This window comes from Malaclemys terrapin, chromosome 7, assembly GCF_027887155.1.
Source record: "Malaclemys terrapin pileata isolate rMalTer1 chromosome 7, rMalTer1.hap1, whole genome shotgun sequence".
Lineage (NCBI taxonomy): Eukaryota > Metazoa > Chordata > Testudines > Emydidae > Malaclemys > Malaclemys terrapin.
The window spans coordinates 45,886,308-45,903,390 of record NC_071511.1 but is presented as its reverse complement, the minus strand read 5'-3'; the positions used below and the strand labels follow the sequence as shown (position 1 = coordinate 45,903,390).

Here is a 17,083-nt window from a genome sequence, read left to right as displayed (position 1 = left end):
AAGCCGGTAGCGCTCGGGCTTCGGGCAGCCCCCATGCCTCCAGACCCTGCGCCCCCGCCAGCGCTTCCCCAGCGTAGCTGGAGCCCGGGAGGGGAAGCGCCCAGCCAGGGGCGCAGGGTTTGGAGGCTGCCTGGCAAACCGTGAAGCCGGTAGCGCTCGGGCTTCGGGCAGCCCTCATGCCTCCGGACCCCAAGCCGCCGGCCGGGCACTTCCCCTCCCGGGCTCCAGCTGCTCTGCTCCTCCCCTGACTCTTCGGCTCTGTTTAAGAGCCAAGCTGCCCGAGCGCTCCGGCTTCGGGCAGCCCCCTTGCCTCCGGACCCTGCGCCGCCGGAGCAGAGCAGCTGGAGCCCGGGAGGGGAAGTGCCCGGCCGACGCGGAGTCCAGAGGCAAGGGGGCTGCCCGAAGCCGGAGCGCTCAGGCAGCTCGGCTCTTAAACAGAGCTGAAAAATCAGGGGAGCTGAAGAGTCAGGGGAGGAGCAGAGCAGCTGGAGTCCAGGAGGGGAAGTGCCCGGTCGGTATTTTTCCCGGACATGTTCGGCTTTTTGGCAATTCCCCCCGGACGGGGGTTTGATTACCAAAAAGCCGGACATGTCCGGGAAAAAACGGACGTATGGTAACCCTATATAAAGGCAAGGGGCAGTAAGGGAAAAGTCAATTAGTCAGGAAGCTGGACACCTCCTAGCTGAAGGCTGACTCTTCCTGTAAAGCTTTGGGATCACCTTAAGTAAATAAAGACATGGGTGTTGCACAACCCTGAAGCCTCTCTGAGCCTTATTGTGGAGAGCAAGTGGGCCCCAGGAAGAGGGGTGGATCATGAACCCTGTTACACAGTGGTTTTCAAGCAGGGGTCTGCAAACCAGGGCAGAAAGCTCAGAGCCCTGGTACCCTGCAGCTGAAGCCTGAGTGCCCCACCCACCTGCGGGTTGAAGCCCAGAACCCCAAGGCCTCTCTGCAGCTAAAGCCCTGAGGGCCCCTGACCCCAGAGCTTTAATAACATGTGGGGGGAGGGAGGGGCTCAGAAAGACAAAAGTTGAGAACCTATGACCTATTGTTATGCCACCTGAATATCTTCCCGAAATATCAAAAGAACATAAACCACATACAAACCCCAAAGTAATTGGCTGTATTTTGGGCTTTAAATACACAGTCCTATTGCAAACACATAGAGGATTTGCTGTTAAAGTGCTGCTGCCTCATGGAAATCTCTGAAAAAACGTTCCAGTTGAAACCATTTTCCTGCTGACATGTATCTTCCGGCGTACTGTTTATAGGGATATTTACATGAAGCTTAGATTTTTGCTTCTTAAAGGTTCCTTTTTTACTCCTGCTGCTCATCCCCGTATAGTCAAAAATCTATGTGACATCAGCATCGCTTCTACATTAGTTAACTAACAATATTGTAATAAAAGGCCTGCAGATGGGAAATAAATACTGTCTCAGCTGACACAGTTTCCTCTTTTTACTTACATTGTAAGATCTTTGGGATGGGGCCTCTTTGTTATTTGTACAGTGCCAAGCACAGTGGGAACCTAATCCATAACCAAGGCCACTACTTGCTACTGCAATACAAATAATAAATAATAATTCTCCTTTAGACTTCTAGTCAACTCTCTCCCTTTGAAACTCCTAATACACTCCACTCTGAAACTTCTAGCTGAAGTCAACACAATAAGAGTATTTAATGTGATTAAAAAGACTCTTCTATTTCCTGCTTCCAATGTTCGGGATTAGAAAATTGTACTGTTTCTATTTTATATTTTTCTAAAGGCTTGATTCTGGTCTCATGCTGGTAAAAACCAGGAGTAACTTCTGAAATCGATGGACTTGCATTAACATAGAACTGGGGAGAGATTAGAATGAGGTTCTACTTATTTTAGAGATGATGGAAGAAGACTGGAAGAGGAAGCAGTCCTACGTTTGTAACTATATTTAAATAGCCATGCTGAGAGTGTGATAAAGGTTGTGGGTCTGAATCACACTGCAATTGCCTGGTTTACACACAAATGACCACAGTCAAGAAAACGATGGGGATGAAATTCCTAAAACTCAGAATATGTGTTTTCTGTGTAGACAAAGATTTCTTTGTGGTTTTCTGGACAGTTTGAGCAGCTCTTTCAGTGTTTGGAGTTGCCAGTGCAAACAGTTCTAATTTTGCAGCTATTTTACCCACACAATCACACATCTTGATTGCAACACCATTTTGCATGTCCTAAAAAGTGCGTCAGGCCAGAAAAGTGTCATCACATCTTGAGTATGTCACATGATGAGCACATTACATTAAGAAGTGATTTTGTTTTTCCATGGCATCACTATGTTGCATCATGACTGTGATATCTGTCATGGAAGCACTAGGAGCATTATCCAAGTCCACAATGGGCTTTGGATCAGGCCCTAGGAAAGAGGCAAATGCTCTATATATTTTTTGTAAAGGAGAAGGAAGGTAAATAGAGTGAATCAAGCCATTAGTCTGTGAACATCACAGAGGTACAATAGCCCAGAAGATTCTGTACATATAAGTCAACGATAGGGAACATCCTATCTTCAGAAAAAACTTCCTGCTGCAGTCTTGCCAGCTTCCAACATGGCGGCTGGAAATGACATCATGCCAATAGTGTGAAACCTCCTTTCCTTTACCTGTTACCCTAAGGTAAGCAAGAATGACATCAGGACAGGAGTTTGAAGTCTCCCCCCCCCCCGTCCCCCCTTAAATCGTTAGTTGGAAAATAAAAGCAGACTGATATGTCTGAATTTTACCAAATTACCAGGCATACAACCCCACTATAACTAGGGTAGATTACAAATTAAACTGAGCACTAATTTAAAGTATAACCCCTTGTCCTTTTCAGCTGTAGATCTCACAGTGCTTTACAAAGGTGAATTGCTATCATTAGGCCCATTTTACAGAGATGGAAACTGAGGTTCAGAAATAGGCACCCTTCTTTAGGAAAAAATGGCTATGAGTTTGTGACTTCAGACCCCACGGCATTAATTTCTAGAGTGCTAAGCCTCCACAGCTCCCACTGACTTCATCCAGGCCCCCCAAAACCAGTGGCTACATCTGAATATGGAGGCCCACGTGTCTTTTCCAAGGCAGCAAACATGTCTGACTCCTGAGTTCCAGAGACAAGGTGGCTGAGGTAATATCTATTTAACCAACTCCTGCTGGTGGGAGAGATGGGAGGCTTGGTGGATGGGGCTGTGAAGTGACTGGCTTGAGGGTCTGGGGTGGGCCAGGAGCCCTGTGGCCCAGGGTTGTGGGGTAGTAGTTGGCCTTAGTGGTCCAATTTGTAGGGAGTGTGTGTGGGGGGGGGAGGTTGGTGGCCCAGCTTATGAGGAAGGAAGGGGGCTTAGTGGCCCAGGCTTGGGACTTTGGTGGCCTAGTTTGTAGCGTGCCTGGGGCAGGGGCTTGGACCCTAATTTATGGGGCAGGAAGGGGACTGAGCAGCTGAGACGGAAGGGCAAGCTTGATAGGCTAGCTATAAGGGGTGGGGGGCTTGGTAGCTTAGTTTATGGGGCCGAAAGGGGGCTTAGTGGCCCGGGCCCAGCGGCTGCCGGGGAAGGAGCAGGGCCCGCTGCCACACACAAAATGGCCGCCAGGTCCAGCCGGCGGTGGGTGACGTCCCCCTCCGCTATCCCACAATGCACTGCACGTTCACTTCCCTCTCCGAGTGCCCCCTCCCCTTTGGCATCCCACAATGCACTGCCCCTCTCCAGCCCTCGCGCTTCACCAATCCCACAATGCGCTGCTCCTCCGCTCTCCCACCCGATCCCCCCCTCGTCCGCCCCACAATGCCCTGCTGCCGGCCCACTTCTTCCCCCGTGAGCGGCAGGGTCTGTCCCTGTAGCAGGAAGATGGCGGACACAATGAGCAGGAGCCGCCTCTCCGCAGCCTGAGCCGACCCCGCCTGAGGGCGCTGCCCGCCCGTGCCGAAGCCGCCTGCCAGCGACGCGCGGCCCCTGCCCGAGACCCGCGCGCTTCAGGCCCCTGCGCGGCTTCCCTTTTCCGCTGCCTCGCAGGCCCCGCGGGCTCTAGGCCGCCGCCCGGCTCCTCACGTTCACCGGCGTCCTCCGTGCCCGGCTCCAGCTGGGCCCCGGCCGGCTCCTTAGGCCCCACTCGCGCCGCCCCATCCCTCGCGGCATGAAGCTAACGGACAACGTGCTGCGGAGCTTCCGCGTGGCCAAGGTCTTCCGCGAGAACTCGGACAAGATAAACTGCTTCGACTTCAGCCCCAACGGCGAGACCGTCATCTCCAGCAGCGACGACGACTCCATCGTGCTCTACGACTGCCAGGAGGGCAAGTGAGTGGCGGGCCGCCCGGAGGAGATCTACCTGCGGCAGTGGGGAGGGGGGCGATGGGGGGGAGGCGAAGGCGCAACTGCAGGATCCCCCGTGCCCGTGGGTGGCACTTAGCCTCGCCGTAGCGCTGCCTGGTGGGGTGTTGCCCTGGGGGACTGGGCGGGTGGAACCGGAAGGATCGATCCCCGGGATTATCGGCTCTCCCAAGTGAGGAGCCTGTCAGGGAGAAAAGGCGGGTTCAGGAAGGGCGGAGAATAACACGGGTTTAATGTATACCTGCTAGCCAGAGTGCTAAAGCTGCCAGCTAAAGGCTGATGTGAAAGACCAGGGGGTGGGGAAGACAGCCACCTAGGTGTGGGGAGACAGCCACCCAGTGTTGCTGATGCTCCGGTTTCCCCCAGGTAGAAGCTGCTGAGTTAAATTGACATTCTTTGTTAGCTTTGCTGTTGTCCACAATTTTCTTCATTGCAAAAGTAAAGTTGATCAGAGATTCCCATGTGCTTGGCTGTGCTGCTGCTTGGCAGAGCTCTGAGCAGTAACTGACAATATTGTGATTGTGTGTCTGCAGATTTCAGAACCTCTGCGTTGGGATGGGTGTTTTTTGTTTGTTTTTATTTTTTATGGAATGAGTATGTAAAACTAAAAAACTAGAAAAATTAGGACTTGAAAATGGAGCTGCAACAGCAGCAATAAGGTTACTTTTATTCGATTCTGTCATGGCACTGTGATAAAGCACTTGAATCCCATCTACTCTACAGCCTTCACTGTTACTACCTGCAGTGGAGCTGAAACTGGTGATTCACAGCTCCTAAATGTAGCATTGTAGATCTAGACTGGAAGACTTTTGCTTCATATTTGGAAGGTTACAGATGTGATTTTCACACCTATGGGGACTAGAATCTTGTTTTACAAGAGCTAAAATTCTTTATTAATTGATGGCCCAGGACTTTTCACTGACCACAGAAATCTTTACTTTCACTGTTGAGTAAATGAATGGATTTTTCAAGCTCATATCTTAGATTTAGTTAGTAAAAGTGATGGATAGCTATATTTACAGATGAGTTATGTATATGGGTCCAACTTTGAAGTCAATGGAGTTTGACTTGATTTTTCCTTTGAGGAATATGCCTACTGTTGGCTACACATTACTGCAGACTCATTTCTTGATGAGTCTTCCATTGAAAATCTAAGCCAGAGAGAGAGAGAATTGATTTGGGCATGTTAAATACCCTGTTTTGGTTTAAATTAATGGGATGAAATAAGAAACTGCTTTGACATACATCTAGAACAGTTCGCCATTTTAAAAGGTAACTTTTTAAATATATTTTCATTTCATGGTTGAAGATGGCATACTATACATGCTCAATAACTGTAAAAACAACGAGGAGTCCGGTGGCACCTTTAAAGACTAACAGATTTATTTGGGCATAAGCTCTTGCGGCTAAAAAACCCACTTCTTCGGATGCAGTTAAAAAATGGTGTGACATTCCACTAGAATACATTGCCAGTATTATGTAGGCAGAAGGGATTCTACTGTGCTTTTTGTGAATTCCTTTTGAGTAGTTGGCATCTTTACCTACAAACTAGAATTAAAATGTGTATGATTCTGCTATAGAGTGAGATGGAGAAAAGGGAAGAGGTGTTGCCTTGTATATTAAAAATGTCTACACTTGGACTGAGGTTGAGCTAGAAATAAGAGACAGACTTGTTGAAAGTCTCTGGGTAAGGATAAAAGGGGTATAAAAAACAAGGGGTAAAAAAACATGTCATGGTAGGGGTCTACTACAGACCACCAAACCAGGAGGAAGAGGTGGATGAGGCTTTTTTTAAACAATTAACAAAATCATGCAAAGCACAGGGGTGGGGGGGGGGAGCTTCAGTTACCCAGACACTGTTTAGAAAATAACACAGCAGGGTGCAGATTATCCAATAAGTTCTTGGAATTAATTGGAGACAACTTTTTATTTCAGAAGGTGGAGAAAGCTACTGGGGGGAGGCTGTTCTAGATTTGATTTTGACAGATAAGGAGGAAAGGATTGAGAATTTGAAAGGGGAAGGCAAATTGGGCGAAAGTGATCATGAAATGGTAGCGTTCATGATTCTAAGGCAGGCCTGCACAACATATGGGCCGCATGTGGCCCACATGGGCTCACTGTGCGGCCTGCGGGGGGTGAGTAGGCAAGCGTTGGGGTGGGGCAAGCCAACGGCCAGCGGGTGGGTGGGGTGGTGAAGAGGCCAGTGGCAGGCTGGGAGTGAGGGAGGGGCAGGGGCAGTGGCAGAAAGTAAGAGGCTGGCGGCGGGCAGGCAGGTGAGCTAGTGGCGGGGGGGGGGGGGGGGAGCAGGCGAGCCTGCAGCAGACAGGAAGGTGAGTTGGCGGTGGAGGGTGGGCTGAGGAGGCGAGCAGGGGGAGATGATGAGCTGAGCGAGTGGGGGGGCTTTATACTTCGGGGGGGGGAGGAGGCAAGCAGCGAGTCGGTGGCTGACCTGTTCTACTGATCTTGTGTCTCATAAAAATTGGTCCTTTTTGCTGCTTTTCTCTGGGCTAGGGGTTGTCCCAATGCTGCAAAGAGGGTGTTCCCAAAGGAAGGTGCTTGCTTCTAACCCCTGAGGCTATCCAGCCCACTTGACAAGTTTGATTGTCCTTGGTCTGGCTCCCATCCCATCTCCAAGGGTTGCAGCTGTCTGGAGGTGCCTGCCTTCCATGCCTTCCTCATTCACACCTCATTTATTCAACAGGGCAATTGATTACAAAGTGGGGGGAAGATCTTATTCCACTTCTAGCAAAAAGACATTTTTCTTTTACCTTAATTATACTACTTTAGGGGCCCATTATAACACATTACCAAGGTTCAATACTACTGTTTCCGCGGGGCGGCGCTGGGAAGGAAGGTTTGTTTCTGCGGGGGAGGTGAGGTGCTTTGGGGGGGGGCTGGTGGGTTTTGGCCTTCAGATGTTTTCTTTGGAGTAATATGGCCCTTGCTGCTTTACAAGTTGTGCAGGCCTTGTCTAGATAATACTTAGTCCTGCCTTGAGTGTAGGGGACTGGACTAGATGACCTCTCGAAGTCCCTTCCAGTTCTATGATTGAGTGAATGGAGATGTTTTCAAATACTGAGCAAATATGGATTTAGACAATGAGAATAGAGTCATTTTGATTCATTAACAGAAGTGAATAAAATTCATCTTGTAATCTTCCTTGGAGCATGCAGTAGAACATCCATCATGGGAATAAATAACAAATTCACAGAACTCTTGAAAAATGTGCTTTCTGATTTGGTGTAAGACAAAATATATATAAAAAATAATCAGTTGTAAATTGTGTTTTGGGAACAGAACATCTGTAAATGGAAGACATGAGTCATGTACTATAAGACTCAGATCAAAGTGAGCCAAACCATAATTCCCAAATATAATTATTTCAAGAAAAAGTAAACCTCCTTGTGCACTTACTTAATATTTCTCAAAAAATGCCTCTTTCTGATGTGGCTTTTCTGCTAATATCAGCAGTGTACCAAAGATAGTGTTTGTTATTATAGGACCCGGAATTGAGCATGGAGCATCACAGAAGACAAAATTCGGTCCCTAATTCGATTTTTGGATGTGACACGAAAGGGTGACCAAAAGTAGGATGTGGATGGGACAAGGAATGACTAGGGTTCCAGATATGGTCATGTGTTTGCTCAGTTTAAGCATGAGCACATCTTGGTTGTCTCCGGTGTTCTTAAGGTTTTTTTTTTTTAAGAATTTTCTCAAATCATATGCTGTGCATCTTAATGTATAGGTGAGTTTTTAGGAATTCAGTGAGGGAAGGAGTGGAGTTGCATGAATGACCAAAGTAGGCTGCAAGGCATACATAAGTTGGTTAGAGGAAAAAATACACCCCCTTATAGGGGAAGTGGATAAAGAGGGTAATAATAGCAGAGTGGAGGTGTGGGACTGTCCAATAAAATGCTACTCCATATGAGTAGAGAAAGGTGGTGTGTGATTATTTGAAAAGAAAACATGATCCTCCCAATTATTTGGCTGTGCTTTTATTCTGTCAAGGAAATTAAAATGAACTATTGTCACTGCTGTGATTGTTGAATGACATCTCTCTGCATTCTGGTTGTTCTGGTTTGGACTACTTTGTGTGGATTCTTTTTATACTTGTGTTTAGTACAGGGATCTCAAACTCAGATCACCACGAGGGCCATGGGAGGACTAGTACATTGGCCCGAGGGCCGCATCACTGACACTTTTTCATATAAAGAAACAAAAGCCCCCACCTCTGTCCCTGGCCCGCCCCCACTCCACCACTTCCATGAGGCCCTGCCCTGCCTCTTCCCACCCCTTCCCTGGCCCCACCCCAACTCTGCCCTCTCCCTGCCCCTATTCCAACCCCTTCCCCAAATTCCTGCCCCTGTCCTGCCTCTTCTCCACCTCCCTCCCTGAGCGTGTGGCTCCCCGTTCCTCCCCCCCCCCCATCCTCCTGGAAAGCGCTAAGCGCTGCCAAACAGCTGTTTGGCGGCGAGAAGTGCCTGGAGGTAGGCAGAGGAGCAGGGACGCGGCGTGCTGGGGGAGGGGGAGGTTGACGGGAGCTTGGCAGCCGCATCAAATAACTCTGAAGGCTGCGTGTTTGAGACCCCTGGTTTAGTATGTCACTTGGTTTTATGTGTAGTATGTCTTTGCTTTCATACAAATTAAAATGTTATGGTCACCGCCTGTCCAAGCCTAAACTAAGACTATAAGTTCTTTCAAATTCAAGTAAAAATCTAATACCCTAACAATGTGGATGGTGTCCACTAGCTTTGAAATCTACATCTTAATTGTACATCCTCCACTAATGCTGGTGCTGATGAGCAGTTACTGTGACTGTCCATGATTGTACTGTTCCTAGTCCCACTTCTACTCCCCTGGATTCTTGGGCTCTGGGGAGTAGGGGGTGTGAGTGTCTGAGCCAGGGAGGGCAGTGGCTGGGTGGTGAGGCGGCAGAGAAATAGGAACCTGGTTTTCTTAGGGCAGGTGTGGGCAAACTATGGCCTGGCGGCACATCTAGTCCCCCAGAGGTTTTAATCTGGCCCTCGAGCTCCCGCCAGGGAGCAGGGTCCAGGGCTTTCCCCACTCCGGTGCTCCAGTTGGGGAGCGGGTTCCAGGGCTTGCCAGGAAGCTCCGCACACTGCCCTTGCCCCAAGTGTCACCCCTGCAGCTCCCATTGGCTGTGCAGAGCCGCCTGGCCGCGCCTCCGCATAGGAGCTGGAGGAGAAACATGCCGCTGCTTCTGGGAGCTGCTTGAGGTAAGTTCTGCCCGGAGCCTGCACCCCTGCCCTAGCCCTGATCCTCCTCCTGCCCTCCTAACCCCTCAGTCCCAGCCTGGAGCACCCTCCTGTACCCCCAACCCCTCATACCCAGCCCCACCCCAGAGCCCACCACCACACCTTCACCCCAATTTGGTGAGCAGTCATGGCCCGCCCTGTCTTAAGGATTTCTTTAACCCTCTACTTCTGGGGGAGTTTTTGTGTGTTTCTGTATTGTTAGACATACATGCTGACAGGTACTTTGAAATAAATTACCAAAATAATTGAAATTGGCGTGATTATAAAGTGTTAATTTGAAAAATAGATTTTGCAGAATTTTAAAATATTGGGTGTAAAATTTTTAATTTTTTGGCACAGAATTCCCCCAAGAGTACACTTCAGATCAGTAGACAATAGTTTGATGGGACTGGAATGCATCTACATTTGGGTCGTTAGTTTGTATCCGTGTCATGTCCTGATGTGGACTTGTTTAGGTTAACGTAATTGTGGAAAATCCACAGTTTGATATTGCAGTGCTAAAAGGTAATTAACGTTTTGTCAAAATAAATGTATCTGGAAGTTTAAGTTGCCTGGTGGTTACAGGATTTTTTTAAAACATGCATATCCACTGTCATTTGTGAATTTGAAAGTATGTGCAATTTTAAAAGCATCTATTGATTGTAAGCCACTTTTCTCCTTACTTGTTTTTGTAAAGTGGCCTCGAAGATACGTAATTTGTACATTGCTATATTGGATTATTTCTCTTATCACTAGGCCATAGTGTGGACTCAAAGCTCTAGAAACTGTGAATGGTGCTTGCTGTACCATGGTGAAACTTGACAGCATCAGGCCTGTAGATGTTTTTTTCCCTACAGTTTTGCCTCCAAGGAGCCAGAACTGCTTCCCCATGATAATTTTCCCCCTGCTGTTACTCACACCTTCTTGTCAACTGTTTGAAATGGGCCATCCTGATTACACTGCTCTACAGCCAAAATGCTTCTGAAATAAATGTAGTCAAACTTTACTAATTCTGGGTCACTGAGAATGAAAATGATGCTTAAAATTGTTAATTGGCTCTAGTTTTCAAGATGTGCTATTGGGTCAGTATATATGACTCTTGACTTGGGAATGGCGGAGGATAAGTGAGTTATAAAGGGAAGGGATCTCAATTTAAACCAGAAATGACTAAAATACATCTTTGACTGGATCTATGAATAAATCTATGACTGGGTTTGGACAGTACTTGCTTTTTAGGCAAAACAATGAATGATGCAATCTGAAGCTGGTATTGCGTCATACATGATATGAATTGCATCATGTTATTCCTAGAAGTCATGGATGATGCAATCATAACGAAGCTTACATCACTCTGCTGAACAAATTGCCCTATATCAGCTCTAGAAATCATACAGTGTCGTGCTCTCTTATTTGGCAGTGTTTGATTTTGCAAAGGGACACATTTCTGTTTAGCCAAAGTGAGCAGAGATGCCTCGTACTTGTGTGAACAGTGCAGATAACTTCTGCTATGTTTGTGGTGAAGTGACTTTTGCATCACAAAAGCGCAGTATAACCACTATGGTTAAGAAAGCCTATCACCTTTATTTTGGCTGCAAAATTGGAGATCAGGACAAGAGGTGGGCCCCACACATATGCTGCAACACTTGTGCAACAAATCTTCGCCAGTGGTTGAACAGGAAAAGGAAATCTATGCCTTTTGCAGTGCCAATGATTTGGAGAGAGCCAACAGATCATACCAGCAATTTTTACTTCTGCATGGTGCCTCCAGTTGGGAAAGGTGTGTCAAAGAAGAAAAAGTGGACTGTGCATTATCCAAACATTCCATCAGCTATATGCCCAGTACCCCACGGAGAAGGACTGCCGGTTCCTGATGCACCCGAATCATTCTCACTTGAGTCAGAAGAGGAAGAGGATGAAACTTCTGGTCCTGAACCATCAATGTCACAGGACCCACATTTTCTCCCATCCTCCTCCTCTGAACCACACCTCATAACACAAGGTGAACTGAATGACCTTGTCAGGGATTGGGAATTACCCAAGAGTAAGGCAGAGCTGTTGGGCTCCAGACTACAGCAGTGGAATCTCCTGGCAGGTGATGTTAGGGTTTCCATGTTCCGTGACCGTCAAAAGGATCTTGTCCCATTCTTCTTCGTGGAAGGTGATCTTGTAGCATGCAACAACATCGATGGTATGATGGCAGCCCTCAACATCGTTCATGATCCAGATGAGTGGAGACTGTGCATTGATTAATTGAAGACGAGTCTTAAAGCTGTTTTACTGCCTACTGGCAATGTTTTGCCATCAATTCCAGTTGGTCATGCAGTCCATATGAAGGAAACCTATGACAACATGAAACAACTTTTGAGGTGCATAAACTATGACCAACATCAGTGGCAGCTTTGTGGCGATTTGAAGGTTGTTGCTCTCTTGCTTGGTCTGCAGACTGGATACACAAAGTACTGCTGTTTTCTCTGCGAATGGGATAGTCGTGCAAGAGATTCCCACTACATCAAGAAAGATTGGCCACTCCGACAGTCATTGGAGCCTCGGAGGAAAAGTGTTCAGCATCCACCACTTGTTGAATCAAGGAAGATTTTGTTACCACCCTTACACATCAAGCTGGGTCTGATGAAGAACTTTGTCAAGGCCATTGACAAAACACGAGCAGCTTTCAAGTACCTCCGTGGAAAATTTCCAAGATTAAGTGAAGCTAAGATAAAGGAAGGTGTCTTTGTTGGTCCTCAGATTCATGAACTTCTTTGAGATGATGCATTTGACCATGCACTGCGTGGCAAGGAAAAGACGGCATGGAAAGCCTTCCAGTTAGTGGCAATAAATTTTCTCGGAAACAACAAGGCAGACAACTACAGGTTATTGGTGGAAAACCTCCTCAAGGATTATAAAAGCCTTGGTTGCAACATGTCACTAAAGTTACATTTTTTGCACTCTCATCTAGATTTTTTTTCCCACCGAACTGCGGAGCAGTGAGCGACGAGCACAGCGAGCGATTTCACCAGGACATTGCAACAATGGAGAAATGCTATCAGGGCAAATGAAGCCCATCAATGCTTGCAGACTATTGCTGGATAGTGACAAGAGATGCTCCATTTAGTGAATACAAGAGACAAGCCAAGAAGCGCCTAGTAGACACTGAATAGGACTAAACTATGTACATAATAGTTTTTTGCCTTGTTTCATAATAAACACGTGAAAAGACCTAGGTTTACAATTTATGATTAAAACTCTACTATCTACACAATATACATAGACATAAAATGTAAAAACTTAAATATCTTAGAAACGGTAGCCAATCCATTGTTTTAATTGTCATATTTGAATTCAGTACATCAAAATACATAATAGCACATTTTATCTCTGAAGCAGACAACTTCTCAAAAATTGTAGACCAGTGTTATCACTACAAAAGTTTTTTTTCTCCTGCTGATAATAGCCCACCTTAATTGATTGATGTAGTTTGAGTTGGTATGGCAACACCCATTTTTTTCTGTGTGTGTGTGTGTGTGTGTGTGTGTGTGTGTTTAAATAATCTTCCTTTGTATTTTCCACTGCATGCATCCGATGAAGTGGGTTTTAGCCCACGAAAGCTTATGCCCAAATACATTGGTTAGTCTCTAAGGTGCCACAAGTACTCCTCGTTCCTTTCAAAGTTGTTATCCCTAATAATGTTTTTGAAAATAAGGACAGGATGATTCTCTTCCATTGCTGTGTTCCAACATAGTGCTTCCTAGCTTTTGCAAATGCCAGGTCTAAACTCACTAAGTTCTACCAGCATTATTGAGGGGATTGCTTTTATTTTAATTGACATACACTACTGCTTTTATCAGCATAACTATTGGTATGAAGTGCTTTATACTTGTGTAGCTTATTTCACTTTGACAGACCTCAGTAAGCTCTACAGGTATATACATTTTCATTTTGGTATAACTGCTTCTACACTAGGATTTTTTGCAATTTTATGCCATTATAGTTAAAGCAACAAAGCTTTTAAGGGTCAGCAATGTCAAAGTCTCCGAAGGAGATCGTCTCCTTGAAATATGAGAAATGGCGAGTAATCATGGTAAACAATGTGTCCGCATATTTGCCTGTTCCAATAAATGCACCTAAATTGGGCTATATTAGCCCCTGTCTCGGTTTCTGTTGCATGGCCCAAATGGGTGGACAATTCAAATGATTGATCATTAACTTTGTTGCAGTAGTTTGACTCATAACCCAGCATCCCTGGATGGATACCTCCAAAATTGTTTACAGTTGCCTGAAAGCCATCAGCTTATCTTAATTAGCTGTTTTTTTTACTTAAATTTAAAATTTGAAATTCTTTCAAAACAAATTCATGATTTAGGATATGGACAGTGTTTTTTGAGATCCAGGTTAGCAAGCACAAGTCAGTGGGTGATCAAGAATGCAGTATCACTTTGAGGTATAAAGGTGCATAGCAATTGAATCTCAAGAATAACCTATATTGGTTTCACAGTGGTAGCCGTGTTAGTCTGTATCAGCAAAAACAACAAGGAGTCCTTGTGGCACCTTAGGGACTAACAGAGTTGGCAAATAAATTTGTCCGCATTTCTATTCAAGGGACACCATCATAGGACCTAACCACATCAGCCATGCCATTAGGGGCTCGTTCACCTGCACATCTACCAATGTGATATATGCCATCATGTGCCAGCAAAATGCCCCTCTGCCATGTACATTGGCCAAACCAGACAGTCTCTACGCAAAAGAATAAATGGACACAAATCAGGCGTCAAGAATTGTAACATTCAAAAACCAGTAGGAGAGTACTTCAGTCTCCCTGGACACTCAATAACAGACTTAAAAGTGACAATTCTTCAACAAAAAAAACTTCAAAAACAGACTTCAACGGGAAACTGCAGAACTTGAATTAATTTGCAAACTGGACACCATCAAATTAGGCCTGAATAAAGACTGGGAGTGGATGGGTCACTAAGGCCTTGGCTACACTTGTAGATGTACAGCGCTGTGAGTTAAACCTGACTTTGTGCAGCTGAGTAGGGAAAGCGCTGCAGTCTGTCCACACTGACAGCTGCCCAGCGCACTGTCGTGGCCACATTTGCGGCAATTGCAGCGCTATTGGGAGCGGTGCATTATGGGCAGCTATCCCACAGAGCACCTTTTCCCATTCTGGCGCCGTGGGTTGTGGGAAGGGGGCGTGGGTGCGGGGGATTCTGGGTCCTGTCCTGATGCCCTGTGATGCATCGCTTCGCATCCCAGAAATCCCTTTGTTTCCGTCCACCTTTGGCGCCATTTTTCAATGGTTTCTGTGCAGCGCGATCTGTCTGCGGGAAATGGAGTCCAAACTGCTGAGGCGTATGCTGACGAGTCTCGCCAGCACGTCGCGTTTGGCTGTCGAACTATTCCTTAAGATCCAAAGTGAGAGTGAGGGTGAGGAGTCCGACGATGCTATCGAGGTGCGTAACGCATACGACGCGAAATTGCTTGTGGCAGTCACGGACATGCTCAGCACCGTGGAACGCCGCTTTTGGGCTCGGGAAACCAAGCACCGAGTGGTGGGATCACATCGTCCTGGAAGTCTGGGATGACGAGCAGTGGCTGCAGAACTTTCTAATGAGAAAAGCCACTTTCATGGGACTGTGTGAGGAACTTGCCCCCACCCTGCGGCACAAGGACACGAAATTGAGCGCTGGCCTGCCAGTGGAGAAGCAGGTGGCTATTGTAATCTGGAAGCTGGCAACTCCAGACAGCTACCGGTTGGTCGCAAACCAGTTTGGAGTGGGAAAGTCGACCGTTGGAATCGTGTTGATGTAAGTTTGCAAGGCCATTAATCGCATCCTACTCAGAAGAACCGTGACTCTGGGTAACGTGCAGGAAATAGGTGATGGCTTTGCACAAATGGGGTTCCCTAACTGTGGAGTGGCGATAGATGGGACGCACATTCCTATTCTGGCACCGCCCCACCTAGGATCCAAGTATGTTAATTGGAAGGGGTATTTCTCTATGGTTCTCCAGGCGCTTGTGGATCACTGTGGGTGTTTCATTGACATTAATACAGGCTGGCCCGGAAAGGTGCATGACGCACGCATCTTTTGGAACACTTGGCTGTTCAGGAAGATGCAGGCCGGGACTTTTTTCCCCAGAGTGGAAGATCACAGTAGGGGAAGTTGAAATGCCCATTGTAATCCTTGGAGATCCCGCTTACCCGTTAATGCCGTGGCTCGTGAAACCCTACACAGGGAGCCTTGACAGCAGCAAGGAACGGTTCAACTACAGGCTGAGCTGGTGCCGAATGACTGTGGAGTGTGCCTTTGGCCGTTTAAAGGCCCGCTGGCGATCTCTGTATGGGAAGCTGGACTTGGCCGAAAACAGCGTCCCCGCGGTTATATTCGCGTGCTGTGCCCTCCATAATATTTGTGAAGGGAAGGATGAAAGCCTCACTCAGGCATGGACCTCTGAGGTTCAACACCTGGAGGCTGAATTTGCACAGCCAAAGAGCAGGGCTATTACAGGGGGCCCAGTGCAGGGCTGCAAGGATTAGGGATGCCTTGAGGGAGCAATTTGAGGCTGAAAACCAGCAGTGATATCTGGTGCCCTGCACAGGAGTGAAGTGCAGTATTTCCAATCTTTAGGAATCAGTGTTTGCTAAGCAGACAAGCAGACTTGCAGTGCCTGTTTATTTCCTGGGCTAAGGAGTCTTTTACTTTATGCAATAATAAAGAATGTTTTCAAAGCCAAAAAATCCATTTATTGAAAAGAAACAAGGGGGTTGAGTGGGGAACAGTACAATCACAGATTCGCGTATCTCCTGTCTGCTGTGCTGTGCAATGAGTGCTGCACTTCAGGATAGCTATACTGCATGGTGATGAGGGTTGAGTGCAGAGGGTAAGGGTCGTGGTTTTCAGGGCTGGGTGGTGAAGATACTGGTGTTGGAGGCAGCGGGTGGCGTGAAGAACACGGAAGTTGGGGAAAGTGGGTTGGAGGTGACAGTGGGGCACAACGGAAAGAGTTTTGGGACAAGGGCTGTGGGGGGTGTCGTCTGCGCTTGCGGTACTGCTCCTCTTTCTTCATGGCTACCAGTTCCTGGATAGCGTCTGCTTGGCGCTCCAGGATGCTTATGAGCCTATCGGTGCTTTGCTGTCGGTGCGCTGCATTTTCCTGGCGGATCCTGCTTTCTCTCTCCCTCCAGTTCTGTGCTTTCTCATTCTCTTTAATAGATTGCCGCACCACTTCTTGCAGCATGTCTTTTTTGCTTTTTCGCAGTCTCTTCCTGAGTCTTTGCAGTCTCTGAGCAGGCGATAAGAGGGATGGCTGAGGTCTCAAGGTTGATGCAGTTGTATAGGCAAAATGCAACATTTAACAGAGGCAGCATTGTTTATACCAGAGTAATGATTCCCCCCCGCACTTAAGGAGTAGAAAACACACAGGGTATACACAATAGCATAATTTTCCCGTCCGAAACAGAGCACACAAATCCCATGGGAGCCTCAAAATGTTGA

General features: G+C 47.1%; 1 protein-coding gene across 1 annotated transcript in view; it reads left to right on the top strand.

Moving 5' to 3' along the window:
* The first annotated feature begins 3,776 nt into the window (after positions 1-3,776).
* The window catches only part of WDR82 (WD repeat domain 82), a 36,746-nt gene continuing 23,439 nt past the window's right edge, over positions 3,777-17,083 (top strand). The window contains exon 1 of the mRNA XM_054036193.1: positions 3,777-4,299. Within this exon, the coding sequence (XP_053892168.1) occupies positions 4,139-4,299 (161 nt within the window). The 5' untranslated portion in view covers positions 3,777-4,138. The remainder of the gene's footprint in view (positions 4,300-17,083) is intronic.